This window comes from Microtus ochrogaster, chromosome 2 (assembly GCF_000317375.1).
Source record: "Microtus ochrogaster isolate Prairie Vole_2 chromosome 2, MicOch1.0, whole genome shotgun sequence".
Lineage (NCBI taxonomy): Eukaryota > Metazoa > Chordata > Mammalia > Rodentia > Cricetidae > Microtus > Microtus ochrogaster.
The window spans coordinates 38,561,158-38,580,132 of NC_022010.1; the positions used below are offsets into that span (position 1 = coordinate 38,561,158).

At 42.7% G+C, this 18,975-nt stretch overlaps 1 protein-coding gene across 1 annotated transcript in view; it reads right to left on the reverse strand.

The window, feature by feature from the left end:
• Atp13a5 (ATPase 13A5) overlaps nt 1–18,975 on the reverse strand; it is a 122,618-nt gene that overhangs the window by 29,091 nt on the left and 74,552 nt on the right. The window contains exons 18-24 of the mRNA XM_005344790.3: nt 13,896–14,020; nt 12,766–12,926; nt 10,984–11,100; nt 9,811–9,890; nt 7,443–7,485; nt 4,471–4,580; nt 709–805 (exon numbers count right to left, since the gene is read on the reverse strand). Of these exons, the coding sequence (XP_005344847.1) occupies nt 709–805; nt 4,471–4,580; nt 7,443–7,485; nt 9,811–9,890; nt 10,984–11,100; nt 12,766–12,926; nt 13,896–14,020 (733 nt within the window). The remainder of the gene's footprint in view (nt 1–708; nt 806–4,470; nt 4,581–7,442; nt 7,486–9,810; nt 9,891–10,983; nt 11,101–12,765; nt 12,927–13,895; nt 14,021–18,975) is intronic.

The window sequence follows — 18,975 nt, forward strand, 5'->3', positions numbered from 1 at the left end:
CAACAATATACCCTAATCCTGGGTCTCCCGTTCACCTCGAAATATCCTCCCAAAACGATAAAACAGCTGAATTCCCCAAGTGTCCTCTGCACCTGTTGGATTCTTTCATTATAGAGCAAACTATGCTTGAAATAATGAAGATTATTTTTAATCTATACACAGCTCCTCTATGCAGCTAACTTCTAAACCAAGATCACCATTGGCTTTTTAGAGTCCTCTGTCGTTGTAAGGAATCACCACTCCTTCACTGGTGTGTCTAACTCTATTAAATTCTGAGTAGGTTCTGCAGGACAGCCCCACTGTGGGAGATTTTTAGCATTCCTGTCCTTCAAAATCAAATTCAAAACATACTCTTTTTCTTTATCTCTTTTGAGTCTTTTACCAAAAATATTCCACAGTTGGAAGCAGATCCATTTCCTGAGGAGTTATATTTAGGCTGCTCTCAAGCTCTGTTTATACCCCAAGGAAGAGACAGGCTTGCAGAGGTCAAGAGTCTCGGATTATCTAGAGAAAACCAACACCCTAGACAACAGATCCAGGGCTACTGACTGTGAGCCTAGGCTGCACGAAGCACACCAGGTTCTCAAGTTTGTGGGCATCTGTTTCTGAGAAATGTCATGTATTTATAAACATTCGATAGGGTGTGGGATCCACATCCCACAGCTATAAATACAATGAGATCTGAGAAGAAATGATTTTAATTCATACCCAGTAGAGAAGTGATGTTCCAATAAACTGGATGATGCCATACATGGTCAAGTATTTAAATACACCAAAGGATGAAACCAGAGCAGCTCGGCCCTCCCTGTTTGGAGCAAACAAACACAAAATCTGCTTATATGGGCCACACAGCTCCTAGTCTTAACATTTCAAAAGGAGTTCATTTAATTTTTTTTCCATCCTTTAGCAATTTCCATATGTATACAATGTATATAATACATTTGGCCACTCACCTCTCCACCCTCCCATATCCTTTTCCCACCCTTACCAAGACCCTTACCCCTTGCACCAAATCCCCATCCCACTTTTTGTGTCATTTGGTTATGATTTTTGTTTCTGCTTTGTCTTAAAGCATTGCATTATAGGTCTAACCAGAACCATCTATATGAGCATGTGTGTGAAGCTAACCACTGAGGCATGTGTAACACGCCACTGATTGCACCTCGGAAGACGGCCCTTGACTGACAGTAGAGTCCCATGGAGGCTGCAATGTAGAGACCATGACTAAATGTTTGCATAGGAGGTCTTGCGCATGCCCTGTGCCAGCAACTGCCACTCTTATGAGTTCATGAGTGGCACATCCATCTCACACCTATCACATTCTCTCTCTGGCATCCTTTCTGTCCCCTCTTCCGTGATGACTCCAAGCCTTAGAGTGTGATGCAAGTGACCCACCAGAGGAGGTAATATGGGGGATCCACATAAGGCTGAGGAAAGTGTTTGTGTTTAATAGCCTGTCTTTAACTTAGCCATATATTCATTCTTTCAACTGTTTTTTTTTTTTTTATCGTATGCTTACCTTTTTTTACAATGCTGGAAGTCAAAATCAGGTCCTTCCACTTGCTAGGCAAGTACTCTACCACTGAGCTATGTCCTCAGAAAATTATTGAATCTTTTTTTCTGTATGATTTCTTAGATTTTTATTTGTGTGTGTTACATGTATGTTAATATACAGGTAAATACACACATTGCACATACATGTGGAGGCCAGAATAGGCTGTCATGTGTCTCCTTCAATCACTCTCCAACCCGTGGCTTGAGACAGAGTCTCTTAAGTGCTTAGAAGTTTGGGGTTTTGCTAAGTGGCTAGTTGGGGAGCTGGTAGGGTCCACTGTTTCTGATCCTCAACACTGGTGTTCCAGGCAGATAAATCTATGCCAAACTTTTTGCGTCAGTGCTTTGGATTTGAAATCAGATCCTTAAGTTTGCAAGCCACATGCTCTGACCCAATGAGCTGTCTCTCCAGGCCCTTGTTTTATTCATTGAACTCCTGATCCTTCTACTTCCACCTCGCCAATGATGGAACTACCGCCATCCACTGGCTTGTGCAGTGCTAAGAATCAAACCCAGAATTTTGTCCCTAACAGGCAAACATTAACTAATGCACTGCATCCCAAGACCTATTTAACCCTTTATTCATTTGTTCTTTCTCTCACTCAGTCCTTAATTCCCCCTTTGGTTCTTCATCCACTTTTACTTAGGTCTTATGAAGCGCCCACCTTACACCAAAACTCATTACAAAAGGATATGAAATGAGCCCGGCCCTGTCCTTCCCACGAAGTCAGAATATTATTGTGTATATTCTAAGCATAATGCAGCATTATGATAATCTGCTGTGGCAAGCATTGGTTTGATCCTAATTTCTTCTATCTCAACACATGCTTCCTGGAATTGAGTGAGATTTAGCGGCTCTCAGACCCACTAAGCTAAAAGATTGGTGCTCTTCAAAGTTTAGATGCAAATCTAAAATTTGAGTTCTGACGTTTCTGCCATCAGTTGGTTTGTTTTTCTGGAGGAAACCAAGGTACTATTATAAACTGGTAAAGAGACCAAAAGATGAAGCCTGCTGTAGACACTACAGCTTGGAACCTGCATCTGCATTATTCGGGGGAAATGCACTTTCGCTGGGGTTTGTTGGATAGTGATGGATCTGTGGACAGTATGAGAATGTAGTGTTATGGTTCTGCAGCTTCCTCTCGCCAAGGCAGACACGAACCCACATGGGCTTAGCTTTGTTTCTGGTCCCTAGTGACATGGGCACCTGCTCAGCTCAAAGATGTTATAACTATACAGAAACATAAAACGGAAAACCCGCGAGCCCAAATACTAACTACTTGCCTCGGGCAAGAGGAGTGTTAAGGTTGGGAGATGGGCCAGGGTACTTCAGGCAGATGTTCCCCACCAGGCTGTGAACAGCTAGCATTTGCTTCCAACAAAGGATGGAGGAGAAAACAGACTGAGCAAAGAATGCAGAGCCTAGATTGTTTCCCCAAGTCTGACATAAACATTATGATTTCATCTTTTTTCCCCCTGCAGTTGTATATAATTTCAAGAAAATTAAGACAGCCAGATCCAAAACAAAGCACAAACACGGTTCCGAGGACAGGATAAATGCTGTCTCCGTGAACTGCCAGGATTGCTGCCACTCTTAATGATTATGAATTTTAGTCGCTCATACATTTATCTGCGCATCCTGCAGCCATGCCTCTAATGTTCTGCAATACCAAGCTTAGAGCTAGATACAATGCTTGATAAAGAATTGAAAGCAGATAACGGCTTCTCCCTCAAGGACTTGAACACCCAGTGACTCACGCTCTGAAGAATGACAATGAGACCTGTGGACCTGGACCTGTTCGTATAAGACTTGTACCTCATTACCTTTCTAGATCTTTCTCGGGAATAAGCACGTGTGGAGAATACCAATGGATGAAAGAACTGAACACAGAACCATATCTAATATTTTGAGGCTGTGAAATATAGAAGGGAAGAACATCTTCCCTAGAGTCTTAACAATAATCCATCTGCCCCTAACAAATTTTGCATCTTTGCTTGTATTGTAAACCAACATACTTCATTCTAAATGCATTCTAGATGCATTAAGACATTGGGTCACAGTCATATTTGGGCGGTCTGGGGGTTATGGTGTTTAAGAGTACAGAAGGACACATGTGTAGATGGCCAGGAATGGGGCACATGTGACCCAGATGTTATGTTAACAGAAAGGACAGGGTATTTCAGGTTTGGTGACTTCCAAACAGTCATTTCTCTGGGGCACCAAGAAACACGATGGAGAATCATGTGATTACCCTTTCAGTGTAAGCTGAGTGATGACTTCCAGCCCACTGGCCATGGAGAGGCTCAGCTACCAGGTATTCCAGGAAGAGCATGGGGGGAAGACTTATGAACATAATATAAAGCTGGGTGCTTTATTCCTCGTCACACTTAAAATGTAGGTAGAAACGAGGTTAGAAAAGGGTGCAGGGAAGGAAAGCAAACACATGCCCCTCCTTCCCTTTCTCCAGTCAAGTACAATATCTTCTGTGGCAACACCCTGGTTGTGTTTGAATTTTTATTTTAGAGTTATACAATGGTTTTGGGGAAAGCTCTTTAATGATGCGTTCTCATCCTGTTTTCTTATCTACCCCAAACTCATCATAATATATCACAGAAGGCATCCACTATACGAAAGTCAGGGAAAGAGAAGACATGCAATCAGGTTTTAAGTATCAAAGCAATCTTCGAGTAGTCTACCTGACAACTCATCTATTTCTTAAAACTCACTGAAAGTCAGCTTCAAGGGTTTGCCAGTGTTTGTAAGCAACAGGTTATCATTCCTTGGTTAATGGTCCCACAGCACTAGACCCACACCTGTGTTGGCCTTTATGACTTGAAATTCGTGTCCAGTTCCATCTATTTCCAGAGCCAGAGAATGAGCCATAACAATGAGGCAGAGAGGAAGGAGCAGCTTACCTGATAAGATGAGGCACACACTCGATGTTGGGTGTTTTCGAGGTGAAGGGAGAGGCCACGGATGCTTCCTGTTCTGATAGCGAGATGCCCGCATGAGCCATTTTCAAAGCCTGGAATGATCCATCCAAGTCAAACCGTGACTCCTCAGACCAGGCTCTTTCTACTCAAATACCACAGCTATTTGAAATAGGCCAGTTCAACACAGTGTGTGGCAGGTTGAATAAATTGGCCCCATAATCTCATAGGGAGTGGCACTATTAGGAGGTGTGGCTTTGTTTGAGTGAGCGTGACCTGGTTGGAGGACGTGTGCCACTGTGGGGGTGGGCTTTGAGGTTTCCTAGGCTCAGAATACCACCCAGTATCTCAGTTGACTTCCTGTTGCCTACAAGATGTAGGCCTCTCAGCTATTCCTCCAGTACCATGTCTGTCTGCATGCTGCCATGCTCCCCACCTTGATGGTAATAGATTGAATCTCTGCAACTGTAGGTGAGCCACCCCAATCAAATGTTTCTTTTATACGAGTTGCTGCCGTCATGGTGTCTTTTCATAGCAGTAGAAACCCTAACTAAGGAACTGCCATTGTCTATATTCAGATCGTGGTCCATGCTATCTCTTCATCTGTATACCCTGTCTCCTCTGGTCCATAAAGTCACCATGAAAAAGAAACTGACTAAGCATGATCCTTAGTAGAAGTGTGTGTGTATGTGTGTGTGTGTATGTGTGTGTATGTGTGTGTGCACTTCCACACATGCTTACTTAACGTACTATCTGTGTGCCATGCATATAGCATCAGGAAATGGAAGGACCCATTTATAAAGTCTGTAACAGGAGGACAGAAGGGCTGGAGAGAGGACAGCACAGTGGTTCTCAAACACTCCTAACGCTGCAACCCTTTATCAAAGTTCCTCATGTTGTGCTGAACCCCTACCAGGAAATTAGTTTTGGTACTACTTCATAACTATAATTTTGTTACTATTATGAGTCATAATACAAATATCTGATATACAGGGTATCTGATATGTGACTCCTGAGAGAAGGTTCTTGGATCCCAAAAGCGTTGCAACCCACAGGTTAAGAAACACTGGCGTAGCAGCTATCAGTCCATACTCTTGCAGAAAACCTGCAAGTTCAGTTACTCCTACATTGGGAGGCTCACAGTTATCTGTAATTCTATCTCCGTGGTATCTAGACCTTGTAGGCACCTGTGTTCTCTCTCTCATGCACGCACGCACGCACGCACACACACGCACACACACACACACACACATTTGCACATAATGAAAAACAAAAGAAATGGTTTACAGAGGATGCCAGAATTTGGATGGCCAAGGATTTGGACCCACTGGCTCGGTCCTCCTCTCAGCATCCTCATGGGAAAAAAAAAAAAACAAATAACAAAACACAAAAGATGGGGAAAGATATCTAAAACCAACTTTTCCTGCTGATTGATCTAGTCAACTGGTTAACTGCTGGTAAAGCATGTGTAGCAGGCAGCATCATCACCAGATGTCCAAATCAGGCCACATCCATCTGTAGGCACACGTTACTGCACAGATATGAGGATTCATTCATTTCCTATGAAAGCTAAAAGCTGTCCAGTGAACGTGCAGCAGACTGGCCATAGGCAAGCCAGAGAAAGAACGCAATCTCACAGGAACTGTATGACTGTGAGAAGAGATTCTGTATTTAGGTTTCCCTACAGTGCTTGCTTGCATGGTTTGGTAGGCAGGCAGGAGATTCCATCTCTATAAATCTTAGAACATTGCCTCCCTCTCCCTTAGTGTTTTACATCTCTACTGTGTGATTTAAGATCGTCCGCTGTGTGTTAGAGTTAATTTAATGTATGAGTCCTCCGTCAGATGATCGCCTTTGGGGAGAAGAGAGGCTATGTCTTTTTGATATTTTTGTTTTGCTGTAAATGTCACATAATGAAGAGCTGTAGGTATTCATCCTAGGTTGAATGAATGGTCTAACAACTGCCCTCTAATGAAACACAGGCAGAAAATTTACCCCAAGTCCTTGAGTAGGAACACATTTTTTTTTGCAGACATTGGAAAAAATATCTAAGAGGAAAGTAAAATGAATAGACAGATTTTAAATATCTGTTAAGCTTTTTTGGATAGAAACATATATAAGGAATAGAAAGCAATTTTCTTTTCCCCTCTGCCGTCTGTCACTCTTCCCTCTCTTTTTCTTTATCCTCCTCTTCTGTGTGCGTTCTTTTGATAGGTTGAGCATCACACATGCTAGGTAAATGCTCTAGTATTCAGCTATAACCTCATCCCTGGTCTTCAATTCCTGTATCACACTTACCTATTAAAGTACATATATATATATATATATATATATATATATATATGTTTCTCCAAACCAACTGTTATTTCACCTACATCTTCCAAAGTCAGAACATAAAATGTATACTTCACTTCTGATAAGAATGAAGAATAACCGGAGACTCATCTAATTTTAGTTTTGCTCTAGTATGTAAAAACCATACCATTAAGGATTTCATAACAATTTAGGAGAAACCTAATTTTCAAAAATTAACCTCAGAGTGGGTTTGGTGGGGATAAATGCAATTTACACATAATTAAAAACTTTATGAGTTTCAACCTTTTCCTTCTCTAAGGCATTGCCAGCTGTGCACCCTGTGAAAAAGCATGCCCTCTCCCAGAGGCTTTCTCTCCTTATAAGTGGCATTAAAGGCTTAAAGCAGGTAATCTTGTAAAGTCCTCAATGGTCCTGAACTTCGGGAGTGTCAGCAAATCACTTTATTATTCTGGGAATTGCCAGAAGACAGCGGAAGTGACGCCACCTGCCACCTCTTTCTGTTTCCAACCCATGCTGACAGAGAGCTAGGCAGTGACCCAGTGGCTGCTAGAGGAAGGATGAAGAGGCCCTAGGGATTTGTTGGGGAGCTCAAGAGAGATTCTGGAGTGCTGCCCGGGTTAGCCGAAGCCATGTGTACTTACCCCACAGTCATTGGCCCCATCTCCGCACATTCCCACACAGTAACTACAGAGAAAAAGATAGAAGAATCAACAGCTCAGAAGCTCCCTTGACTAACTTCCATTATAACTAGCTCCAATGGTGTGTGTGTGTGTGTGTGTGTGTGTGTGTGTGCGTGTGAGTGTGAGTGTGCTTGTGTGTTCTTGGACAGATGTGGAATCAAGAAAATGACTTAGATAACCTTGGTTCAAGAGGGAAAACGTCCCCAACTCAATCGCTGAAATGCCAGTAACAACACCACGGACATCGGCAATGACGGTAATGACACATTTGAAAAGGAAGTCAGGTTGATTATGTTCACTCTATCAAGCTCAAGGGCATGGACTGGTGACTGTAATGAGGTCATGATGACAGTACTTCTCCCCCAGTCTAATAGGCAGGGCACAGCCTAACCTGGCCAAGTTGTTCTCACTGATGCCAAGAGTTCACTTTCAACATTAGGAGGAAGGGTCCCTGGCTCATGGCTCGGCAGATACACCTAGAGCATCCACGTGTTCTGGATGCGTCTTAGAGAGGCAATGAGGTAATGTGTGCCCCTTGTATATCAGCTTGGTAAGTAACCAGGATCTAAATGGAAGAATACATTTAAAGTTGCTGCCAAGGAAAAGGGATTTCTTATGCAAAGTCCTTTGGGCCTTCTATTACAAGTGAATGACACATTATCAACAGTGACTCGTGACAATGCTTTAAATGATTCGGTGGCATTTTTCCAGACTCAGATCATAGGTGATAAAAGTGTTGTTAGAATATCCTTATTAGGAGCTGATTCATAGGAAGTTACCCTTTGGACCTGCTCTGTAGTTCCAATGTGGCCCAAATGTAGACAAATTCAGCCTAATGCTGGGCTGGCGAAATCACAAGCTTTTGTGTACCATGGCATAGTGTCACCTCTACCTGTGGCCATCTAATTGGCTTCCCTTCTTGAGACTTAAAGCCCATCATGAGTGTCTGCATCACACCTGGAATCTTACATCTCGTGTGTTTCCTGGGTTTAGAAAGAGAATCCAGAGAGCTTGATCTGTAAGACCTCAAAGAGGATGATGGGTAACTGAGAAGACAGCTCATTCTGTCCCAGTACGTGGGACGTTCCTAAGCTAATTGTGTTTCCAGGGGATATACCTTTCAGAGTGCTAGCCAACAATGTTCCTCAGGCATCTGAGACAGGGAAAATTACTCTCTTTAGCCAATGTCGTGTAATGGCAGTGAGAATGAGCTAGCCACTTAGACCGGGCCACTTACGCAGTCCGAAAGCATAGGGAAGCTAATGGAAGGCATTTGAGACTTCGCTGTGAAGCTCAGCCAATAAAATGTGATAATAAGAGGCAGGATCCTGATTCCGATAAGGGTAAGCTACAATTATCTTGTTTCACAACTCCCTGGGCCTTTTGGCTATCCGAAATCTTCAGGCTAGAAATCGTTAACACTTGCAGCAAGCAAGGAATGGGTAGGTCTGACCTCAACAGGACTTTCCATTTAGAGAGGACTTGGTGACCAGTGCTCTGAGAGAGTTCTGAACTCGCCCTCTGTCTCTGGTCCCTGCCAGCTGCCATTTCACTTTATGCCACGAGGGTCTGAAATGACCACTTATCGGATCAAGCAGATGACTTCGGGAGAGAACCCACACACTCCCGTCCTTCCATTCTCGGCCACACAAACCCTCATTATTTCTTCCCTCTGCGCTTAAGCAGGCAATCTTCCTGCAAGGTAGGTTTTATGGGCTACAAAATGAGTGCTTTTGCGGGGTAGTAGGTGTCTTAATGTGCCTCAATTGTTGCCACCTCCTGTAATTCACGTTACTGTGAAATCCACTCCCTTGAGTATGGGTGGGACTAGTGACATGCTTTGAATGAAAAGAAGGCAGCCTACACTTTAAGATTAGGGAATGAAAATGTAACACCATCCCTTCTTTTCCCCTTCTCCCCTGCCTCCCCCCACCACCCCTCCACTCTCCATGTGGAAGGCAGTGGTTAACATTACCCTCTTTACTATGAAATGGCCCACATCTCAAGGAGCTGAGACTAGCTTCTTCCAATGAGCAGTAAAAACCAGTGCCTCTATGTCAACCCACGAAAGGAGATGAATCTTGTGAGAGGTGGTGGCAGAGCCATCCATCCTAGTGCCACCAGACTCCAGGTCTGGCTAACAGCTAACTACGATCCTTTGATAATGTACATCCTTGGTTACTGAACCAAGGCTTTCCCGAGCCACATCTGGACACCTGATCCATAGAAACATAAAACAATCAATGATGTTACCCTCGGACACTATGGCGTTGGCAGCTATGGAGCCACAGCGGACAGGGGTGGCCCCTTCACCACTCCTGTCACTTACTTTAATTTCTGAAACTCTTCCACAAGGCTTGATTTCTGCCCAGGAGACATCCTTGCAAAAACGGTTCCATTCACCAGAATCTAAAAAGAGAAACAACCATCACAGGAAGATTAAAAAGGGGGAATGTTTTGAAAGGGAAAAGCCTAAAAATTCATTCCTGGCCACTGATTTAACACAGTGCTGGGTGTGTGACATTAGACCCAAAGCCAGGAATTGAAACAAGGGATCTAATGCTTTAATATTGAACTTCAAGTCCTCCATTATAACTCCATTATATTTTGGCTGGGCCCAATTATTTTTTTTTCTCTTCTTCAAGAAGGGGTAACTTCTCATTAACATAGCAACGAAGGGGCACATGAGCAATCGGAGTACAGCTCTTTGGGAAATGCAGCTCATTTCTCTCCGTTGCCATGGACAGAGAAGAGCGCAACTGACCAGATGTGATAAGTGAGGCTCTCTGCCCAGATGTGTCCCAACTTGCTGTGCAAACCCTAGTTAAGTGACTTAACCTCTCTGAATTTCAGATTTCCATCTCCACACTAGGGCCCAGAATAAGAGCTTTCACAAAACCTTCAGGCCACACATTCTTCAGTCCTTGACTTACCAAGGAAGGTAAGGAGGCAGAGAATATTTTAGCCTCGACTTAGAGATGGTTGCTACCATCAGTTTATATGCCCTGTGTCTCTACCACACTGACAGCACAACCCTGTTCAACACTATTTTAAAGCAGGACACACAGAGGACAAGATAATAAATGATTTTGAAAATAAACCGTGGTGGTTTTTGCTTCCTTCTGCTGTGATTTAAGACTCCAGGCAGCAGGGGAAAGGAGCTCCACCTGACGGAGGCTGGTGGCTATCAGAGAGACTGATGTACACTGAAGGCTGATGTGTGGATCTACTAAGAAGCTGTGCCAGATAGAGGAGGGAGGAAGGAGGGAATCTGAGCAGGGCCTGGCTGTAGGGCAAACTGTGTCTATCAGTGCTGATGTCTGAAGGGCAATGGTGTGGACGTGCAGGATCTAGAAGGTTTAGAAAGGACCAGGAACCTCCTGGGCCAAGGTTCTTTTAGCAAGGCACATTCTCAAACCCACGCCCACCTCAGTGACCCATCACCTTCTTGGTTTTTTTATGTCCCACTCACTTGAAGACCCTGACAGCCACCGGGACTTACTTTGGGCAGCATGCTGTAGAAATGCTGAAATAGCACTTGGTATGACTTCCCACTCATTGCAAAATGGTAACCTTTTCCACCAGGTGCAGAACTATTTCTGATATCAATGTAGGTTTCCTAAAATCAAAAGGCATTGTTTATCTGCATGGGCTCGTAAGGGGCACCTGCTTCCCTGTGAGGCACGGAAGAAAACAAATGTGTGTTGCGCAAAGAAACGAGCATCAGCAAGTGAAGGGGTCACTTGCCCATGTACCATCAATCTGCAGGAAGAAGACAAGCAAAATTCCCCCCATAATTATGTAAATCTATGATGTTCTAACAGCATCCATCCTTTCCTGTGATTGTGTCTTCATAACAAGGTGTCAAGAATGTCTCTCTACTTCCTCTTCATGTATCCTTGTGTTTCCTAAGATCTTGTAGCATTCATTTACCCTGTTGCTTCACTGCAACGAGGCATAGTTTGGTTCTTCAGACCTAGCTCTTCTTGTGTCTGGCTTCTGACTTTTGTTTGCCCTGCTAATTCCCTCATGGTGCCCAGAGCTTCTTCCACACCTATGGTCCTGTGCACAGTTGTCATATGCTCCCCGACCTTTCCCTCCTTGTCATTTACAGGTAGCCCCCTTAACTGTGCTCTGCTCCATCCTAGCTGACGGCACAGGAGGACACACTGGCTCCTCCCGGCGGTCACCCACAATGGCTGCTCTCAAGATTTATCAGCCGGCTTTACATCCCTACAGGACTGGATTTAAACAGTACAGGAGGTGAGACTATTTTATTCATCAGAGAAATGTATATCATAGAAAACACTGTGCTTAGAAGGGGGGAAAGAAACACTATTCTGAAGCAACAGGAGGGAAAACCCACCCTCCTTGTCCACTGCCAACTGCAAACCACTGAAAAAAGACAGGAATCCCTTTTCTTGGAGGAAGGCAGGGAAAGAGCCAGAGGTGAGGAGAAAGACTAGGACTCCGAAAAGGTATTAATATTATGAGTGTGAGTACAGTTGGCCTGTTTGTTAAATTAGTAAAGGCCCGGGGTTCTGGAACACAAGGAGATACAGAGACGGTATGAAGCAAACAGGTTCACAATGAAATGAGTACTAGAGAGACACAGAAGGCGCAGGGGCAACCACCATCTCTCAGAGCATATGTTAGTAGAGGTGATGCCAGATTAACCACCTCAACAAGCCGGGGCCACTCTGCACAAGTCAGTCTGTGTGCTGCACCAAAGCCCCCTGTCTACATAAGAATTCAGAAGCTGTTCAGCCTGAAACCAAGATGCATGTCTCTCATTTTTTTCTGGAAGGATCAGGCCTTTAAGGAACACAAAAGTGGAGTGTTGTCCCACAATCATTCTCCTAGGGGAGAGTTTTCCCCAGACAAGCGAACAGGAAGCTTGCTTTCTGGGAAACCCTACTTCTGTCAGCTTTCCAGCAAGGTGCTATGCAATGCAGATGCCTGTGGGGATGTTTATGGCGTCAAGGCCATGATCTGGTGTCTGCTGTGAGGCTTACCGGTATGCTTCTGCGAGCTTATTGCCTTCCTATCCGGGAACTCTGACTCAACCAGTGCAGCCTGAGGTAGGAAGTTTGTAAGCACCCCAGGCAATGACAGTGTATGGCTGGGTCTGCAAAAATGTCGCTGGAAACATTTTGCATGGTGTCGCACTTGAGACACACCACACCTGAGCTGTGATAACTTCCAAGACTCAGAGGGTTGTGCCATGCCAGGGCTGTGTTCTACAAACCCGGGGCCAGCCAGGGGTCTTTCAACATCTGCTCACCTTTCTCGGAGGGCTGGGCTCTTGGGTCCCCACCAGCTGCCAGGTCACAGAGGCAGGAAGGAGGTCTCCTGGCTCATTAGCCTCAACAATGATGACCTGGTGGCCATGAGGAATCATTTCAGAATTCTTAGCAACAGTGATGGCGGTTTGGAGGTTGTCACCTAGATAACAGAGAGACTTTTAAGGACAAACCTACAGCCACCAGAGTGAAGATGTCTCTCCCTCCCTTTGTTGCTGCTCACTGAATACATTTAGTGCTTTCTGTGCTGTCTTCTAACAACCTTTCCTCCTACCCAAGTGCATGCCGCTAGTGAGCAAACACCAGGTTCAACATCTCTCCCACTGTGTGTTTCCAATTCAGGCATAAACGATCGAAGACGTGTGTGTGTGTGTGTGTGTGTGCGTGTGCGCTTCAGGGCTAGTATTGAGATAACAGATAGCTCTTAGTGGTGAACATATGACTAAAGGCTAAATCACAGTATGTCCCTGGGATGTGGACCAACCACAAGAAGAAACACTGAGGATCAGGACACACTTGGGTTTGCTTACCATGTTTTGTGCCTGGCCATCTGTCCCCATATATGTTGTGTGTGTGTGTGTTTATGTGTGCATATGTATGTGTTTGTGTGCATATTCATATATGAGGTCAGAGGTTTCTTCATTAATCATATTTCACTTTTTTTTTTTTTGGCAGAGTCTTTCTCTGAACCTAAAACTCCTTGATGCGCCCAGGCTATGGCTAGAGAAAAACCTCAGGATCCTCCTGTCTCCACCTTCCAGGACAGTACACAGGCATGAGTCACCTCACTTTGTTTTTATTATTGTTTATTATTATTATTATTATTATTAACATGGGAGCCAAATTTCTGAACTCAGCTCTGCTTGCATGGCAAGTCCTTTGCTGACTGAATCATATCACAAGGATTTCTACTCCTAGAATCCCAGTTAGGATGGGTACTGCTGGGCAGAGAATAGGATCTACACTGCCTCAGAAACCGCTGCTGCTGCTCGCGGGTACTGCAAGGGAGGCAGGGCCGCACTGCGTACTTCTCTCTATCTCAGTCACATGGATTTGCTCAGGTCACGCTTCCTTTCATTGTGCTGCTGGCCAGGCTCTGGCTCCTACATACCTGTAATCATCACAGTCCTGATGCGGGCCTCGCTCAGCTCCTTCAACACTGGCTTTGTTTCTTTTTTCAAGCGATTCTCCATTATGAGAAGTCCCAGGAATGTCAACTCGGACTCCACTTTCTCCCTTAGGATTCAGGATGAAAAATGAACATTTTAAGGTGAAGCAGTGCTGTGCTCATGGCTGATTTATTTCTTTTCTTTGGAACTCCGTCTATGTTTTATCGGTGAAATAGTACACAGATTAAAAGAGAAAGCAACCAGGATTTTATAAGAAAAGCCAGCGGCCCTGTCTCCATAAGATCCTTTGTGTCTTTCCCTAAAGCAACCACTTCCAGTTCCCAACTACATCTGAGAAATGGGGTTCTGCTCTTCCCACTCTTGTTTATTTCATTGTTAACTACAGAAATTTTTTTCTCCAAAAATTACAGTCTTTCAAAATCCTTCAATATTTGTCCTTGACTATATATGTGTGTGTAAATATGTATATATATACATACATTAATATTTTCTTACTAAATAGAAGTGAAAACTCAACAGTTAATTACACTTATCGTCTATGTGTGTGCTCATAGGCCTGTGAACTTTTGCTCACATGTTCCTATATGCACAACGTGTGTTCCTGATGCCAGGGAAGCCAGAAGAGGATGTCAGACCCCCTGGAACTGGAGTTATGGGTGGTTGTGAGCTGCCATGTAGTTTGTGCTGGGAACTGGTTGTGCAGGATAGCAAGAGTGCTTCACCTTGCAGCCATCTCTTCAGTCCCTCATCAGCCATCTTACTAGGCACGCGAGGAGCTCATTGTGCTTTGGATTTTCATTTTCCCGACTAAATTTCAATGCCTTTTTATGCATTTTATGCCTGTGTGTATCACATGTCTTAAACAAGTGTCTACTTAGGTCTTTGGATCTTTATAAAAAAAAATCATACCTTTTTAATTATGAAGTTACACTCTCCTGATAAACTTTGAATAGCGATTTTTTTTTTTATTAAATTACGTTGCTGGAGGCAGGCCTGGTTCAGCCTATGCTCCTTGTTTCCTGGTTAGCTGCCATGTGAACCTCCCTGGGTCCCACCGCAGCACAGCAGATAGAGATACTCTCCCTACTTTCCCTGCTGTGACTGGCTAAAATCCCGCTCAAACTGAGAAGCAGAATAAGCCCTTCTCCCTTGCAGTGTTTCTATCAGGTATTGGGTCCTAGCAGTGCAAAGGTAATTAACCCAGCACGCGAAGACAAACTGGAAATGGACTAAAGTCGTCAATGTCAGACCGAAAACGGAAACTCAGAGAGGAAATCACAGAGGGACATTTTCTTGAGATTAACCTTGCCAATGATTTTGTGGTTATGACACCAAGAGATGGCACAATGGCAAAACAAAGGTGTGCTTTAGTTTCCGATGCACTTCATCGCCTCAGTCAGTTCTCCGGGCAACTTAGCCTCTACTGCGGGAACATGCCATCAGCCGTTGTGCCCACCACCTTGTCCTTCAATGCCCAGCCTCTGGCAAGTTTTGCCTGCACTTATTTGACTCACATTTTTGTTTAAATACCTCTCCCCAGAGGATGTCTTTGACCTCCTTAGATGAAACTGTAGTGCGCATTCTTAAAGGTTCTTTCCTCTTGGTCCATTTCTCCCCTCTGAGATATTTAAGAATCACCAAGAATACAATGTATTATAGATGTATTTTATTATCTGTTTCCCCAATTAAGATTAAAATACTTGGGGTCAAGGAGTTCTTTTATTCATTTCTGTAAGTTTCTGAACATGTAACACAGACTGCATGTTAACAGACATCTACTAAACCAAGAAAGGGTTAGGCTTTTTTTCTTTTCTTTTTAAATTTTTTTTGTTGATTTTGTTCAGCTAGACATTTTTCTCTGCTCCCCTCCCTCCTCCCCTTCTACCCTTTCCCACGGTCCCCATGCTCCCAATTAACTCAGGAGATCTTGCCGTTTACTAATTCCCATGTAGATTAGATCCATGTATGTCTCTCTTAGGGTCCTCATTGCTGTCTAGGTTTCCTGGGATTGTGATTTGAAGGCTGGTTTTCTGTGCTTTATATTTAAAAACACTTATGAGTGAGTACATATGATAATTGTCTTTCTGGGTCTGGTTTACCTCACTCAATATCATGTTTTCTAGCTCCACCCATTTGCATGCAAATTTCAAGATGTCATTATTTTTTTCCTCTATATAGTATTCCATTGTGTAAATGTCCTCCATTTTCCTTATCCATTCTTCGATCGAGGGACATTTAGGTTCTTTCCATCTTCTGGCTATGACAAACAATGCTGCGATGAACATAGCTGAGCACATGCCCTTGTGGTATGATTGAGCATCCTTTGGATATATTCACAAAAGTGGTATTGCTGGGTCTTGAGGAAGGTTGTTTCCTAATTTTCTGAGAAATCGCCATACTGATATCCAAAAAAGCTATACCAGCTTGCATTCCCACCAGCAATAGAGGAGTGTTCCCTTTACCCCACAACCTTTCCCGCATAAGTTGTCATCAGTGTCTTTGATCTTGGCTATTCTGACACGTGTAAGATGGAATCTCAGAGTTGTTTTGATTTGCATTTCTCTGATGGCTAAGGATGTTGAGCATTTCTTTAAGTGTCTTTCATCCATTTTTAGATTCCTCTGTTGAGAGTTCTCTGTTTAGATCTGTACCCCATTTTATTGGATATTTGTTCTTTTTATGATCAAATTCTTGAGTTCTTTGCATATTTTGGAGATCAACCCTCTGTCCTATGTGGGGGTGAAGATCTTTTCCCATTCTGTGGGGCTGCCGTTTTGTCTTGTTGACCATGTCCTTTGCTTTACAGAAGCTTTTTAGTTTCAAGAGGTACCATTTATTAATTGTTTCTCTCAGTGTCTGTGCTACTGGGGTTACATTTAGGAAGTGGTCTCCTGTACCAATGTGTTTACGTGTACTTCCCACTTTCTCTTCTATGATGTTCAGTGTGGTTGGCTTTATGTTGAGTTCTTTGATGCATTTGGACTTGAGTTTTCTGCATAGTGATAGATATGGACCTATTTTTGTTCTTTTATATGTTGATATCCAGTTATGCCAGCACCATTTGGTGAATATGCTTTCTTTTTTCCATTTGATATATTTTGCTTCTTTGTCAAAAATCAGGTGTTCATAGATTACTATCTATGTAGGTGTGTGAATTAATATCTGGGTCTTTGATTCCGTTCCATTGGTCCTCCTGTCTGTTTTTATGTCAATAAGGCTGTTTTCAGTACTGTAGATCTGTAGTAGAGTTTGAAGTCAAGGATTGTGATGCTTTCAGAAGTTCCTTTATTGTACAGGATTATTTTAGCAATCCTGGGTTTTTTTGTTATTTTTTTTTTTTTTTGCTCTTACATATGAAGTTGAGTACTGTTCTTTCAAGCTCTGTGAAGAATTTTGCTGGGCATTGCATTGAATCTGTAGATTGCTTTCAGTGAAACTGCCATTTTTACTATGTTAATTCTACATACCCAAGAGCATGGGAGATATTTCCATTTTCTGGTGTCTTCTTCAATTTCTTTCTTCAAAGATTTAAGGTTCTTGTCATATGGGTCTTCCACTTGTTTGGTTAGAGTTACTCCAAGATATTTTATGCTATTTGTGGCTATTGTGAAGGATGATGTTTCTCTGATTTCTTCCTCAGCCCTTTTATCATATGTGTACAAAAGGGTTACTGATTTTTTTGAGTTAGTCTTGTATCCTGCTACATTACTAAAGGTGTTTATGAGTTGTAGAAGCTCCTTGTTGAAATTTTTGGGGTTACTTATGTAAACTATCATATCATCAGCAAATAGTAAGAATCTGACTTCTTCTTTTACAATCTGTATCCCCTTGATCTCCTTTTGTTGTCTTATTACTGTAGCTAGAACCTCAAGGACTATATTGACTAAATATCGAAAGAATGGACAACCTTGTCTGCTGGAAGGCTAGGTCTTAAAGAAGCTTTTCTTCTGTCATTCAGTGTTGGTTGATTTCTAAGTTCTTTCAAAAATCTCTTAATTTCTTTGGTGACTCCAGTTTTCAAAAAAAAAACTTTTATTTTCCTAATTGTAAAAAATTGTTAACTGTAATTTTATCCTAATAAAAATCAAAACAATGTTATTTTACCCTGCTCAAGAAAATCAACTACATAACAAGCAACATTTTTCACTCCTGATATCTCTTGGGAAAACGTATAATGGGTGGGAAGATAGCATAGTCTACTTTTGTTTGAGTGTTTGTTTGTTTTTATTTCTAATCATGTGCATTTTCCTATTGGCTCTTAAATGAGAATACAGCTGTGTGTCACAGCTGGACTATCTACAGTCTATCACTGGCTATGTAAATCTCTGGTTCACTCATGACCTTAACCCTATTATTGAAATTTGTGTATAGAAATTTACAATATCCCATGAGTTACGAATCATTCTGTTTGCTCAAGGCTAGTCAGCATCTGAAATGTTAAGGACGTGGATGTCACTCTTATCTGAATGAGCTCTGTGATTCTATTTCAAAGACAAAAATGTCTTATCCTAAAAGCTCCTTGAAGATAACCCAATCCTGTTTTATAGATGGGGAAGCAGGCACCACGTGAGGCAGCAGTTATCTTAGAAAGACATAGGTTGCAGATAGTAACATTGAACCACATACGTTGGTACCCTATACAAAGGAGCCAATTATATAGGAATGAGAATCTCTGAATTAAATATATAAATTTAATAAATCAAATACAAGGACTATAAAGGCTATCGCCTATTTAGTTTTCCTGTTCTTTTAATGTAGATCACAGAAAATGAACCTCTAAAATCTGGGAGAAAGCAGTGTATAGATTATCTTCTAAGGAGGACAATCCATCCCCTTAATGTAATTAAAAATACTGAGATTTTATTTTCTATATGGAATTCAATTTGCACTCACTACCTCCCTCCCAGATTTGAGGGAAATAAGAAAGCTGGACCTGAGAAATTCCAGAAAGAAGGAGGGGTCTGAAAACTTTCCAAATTTTCAGCTGTGTTCCCTAGAGGAACACCTCAGTACCTGTGATACCTCCAAAGTGTGTTGGCCACATGATGTTCAGAGGTGGGA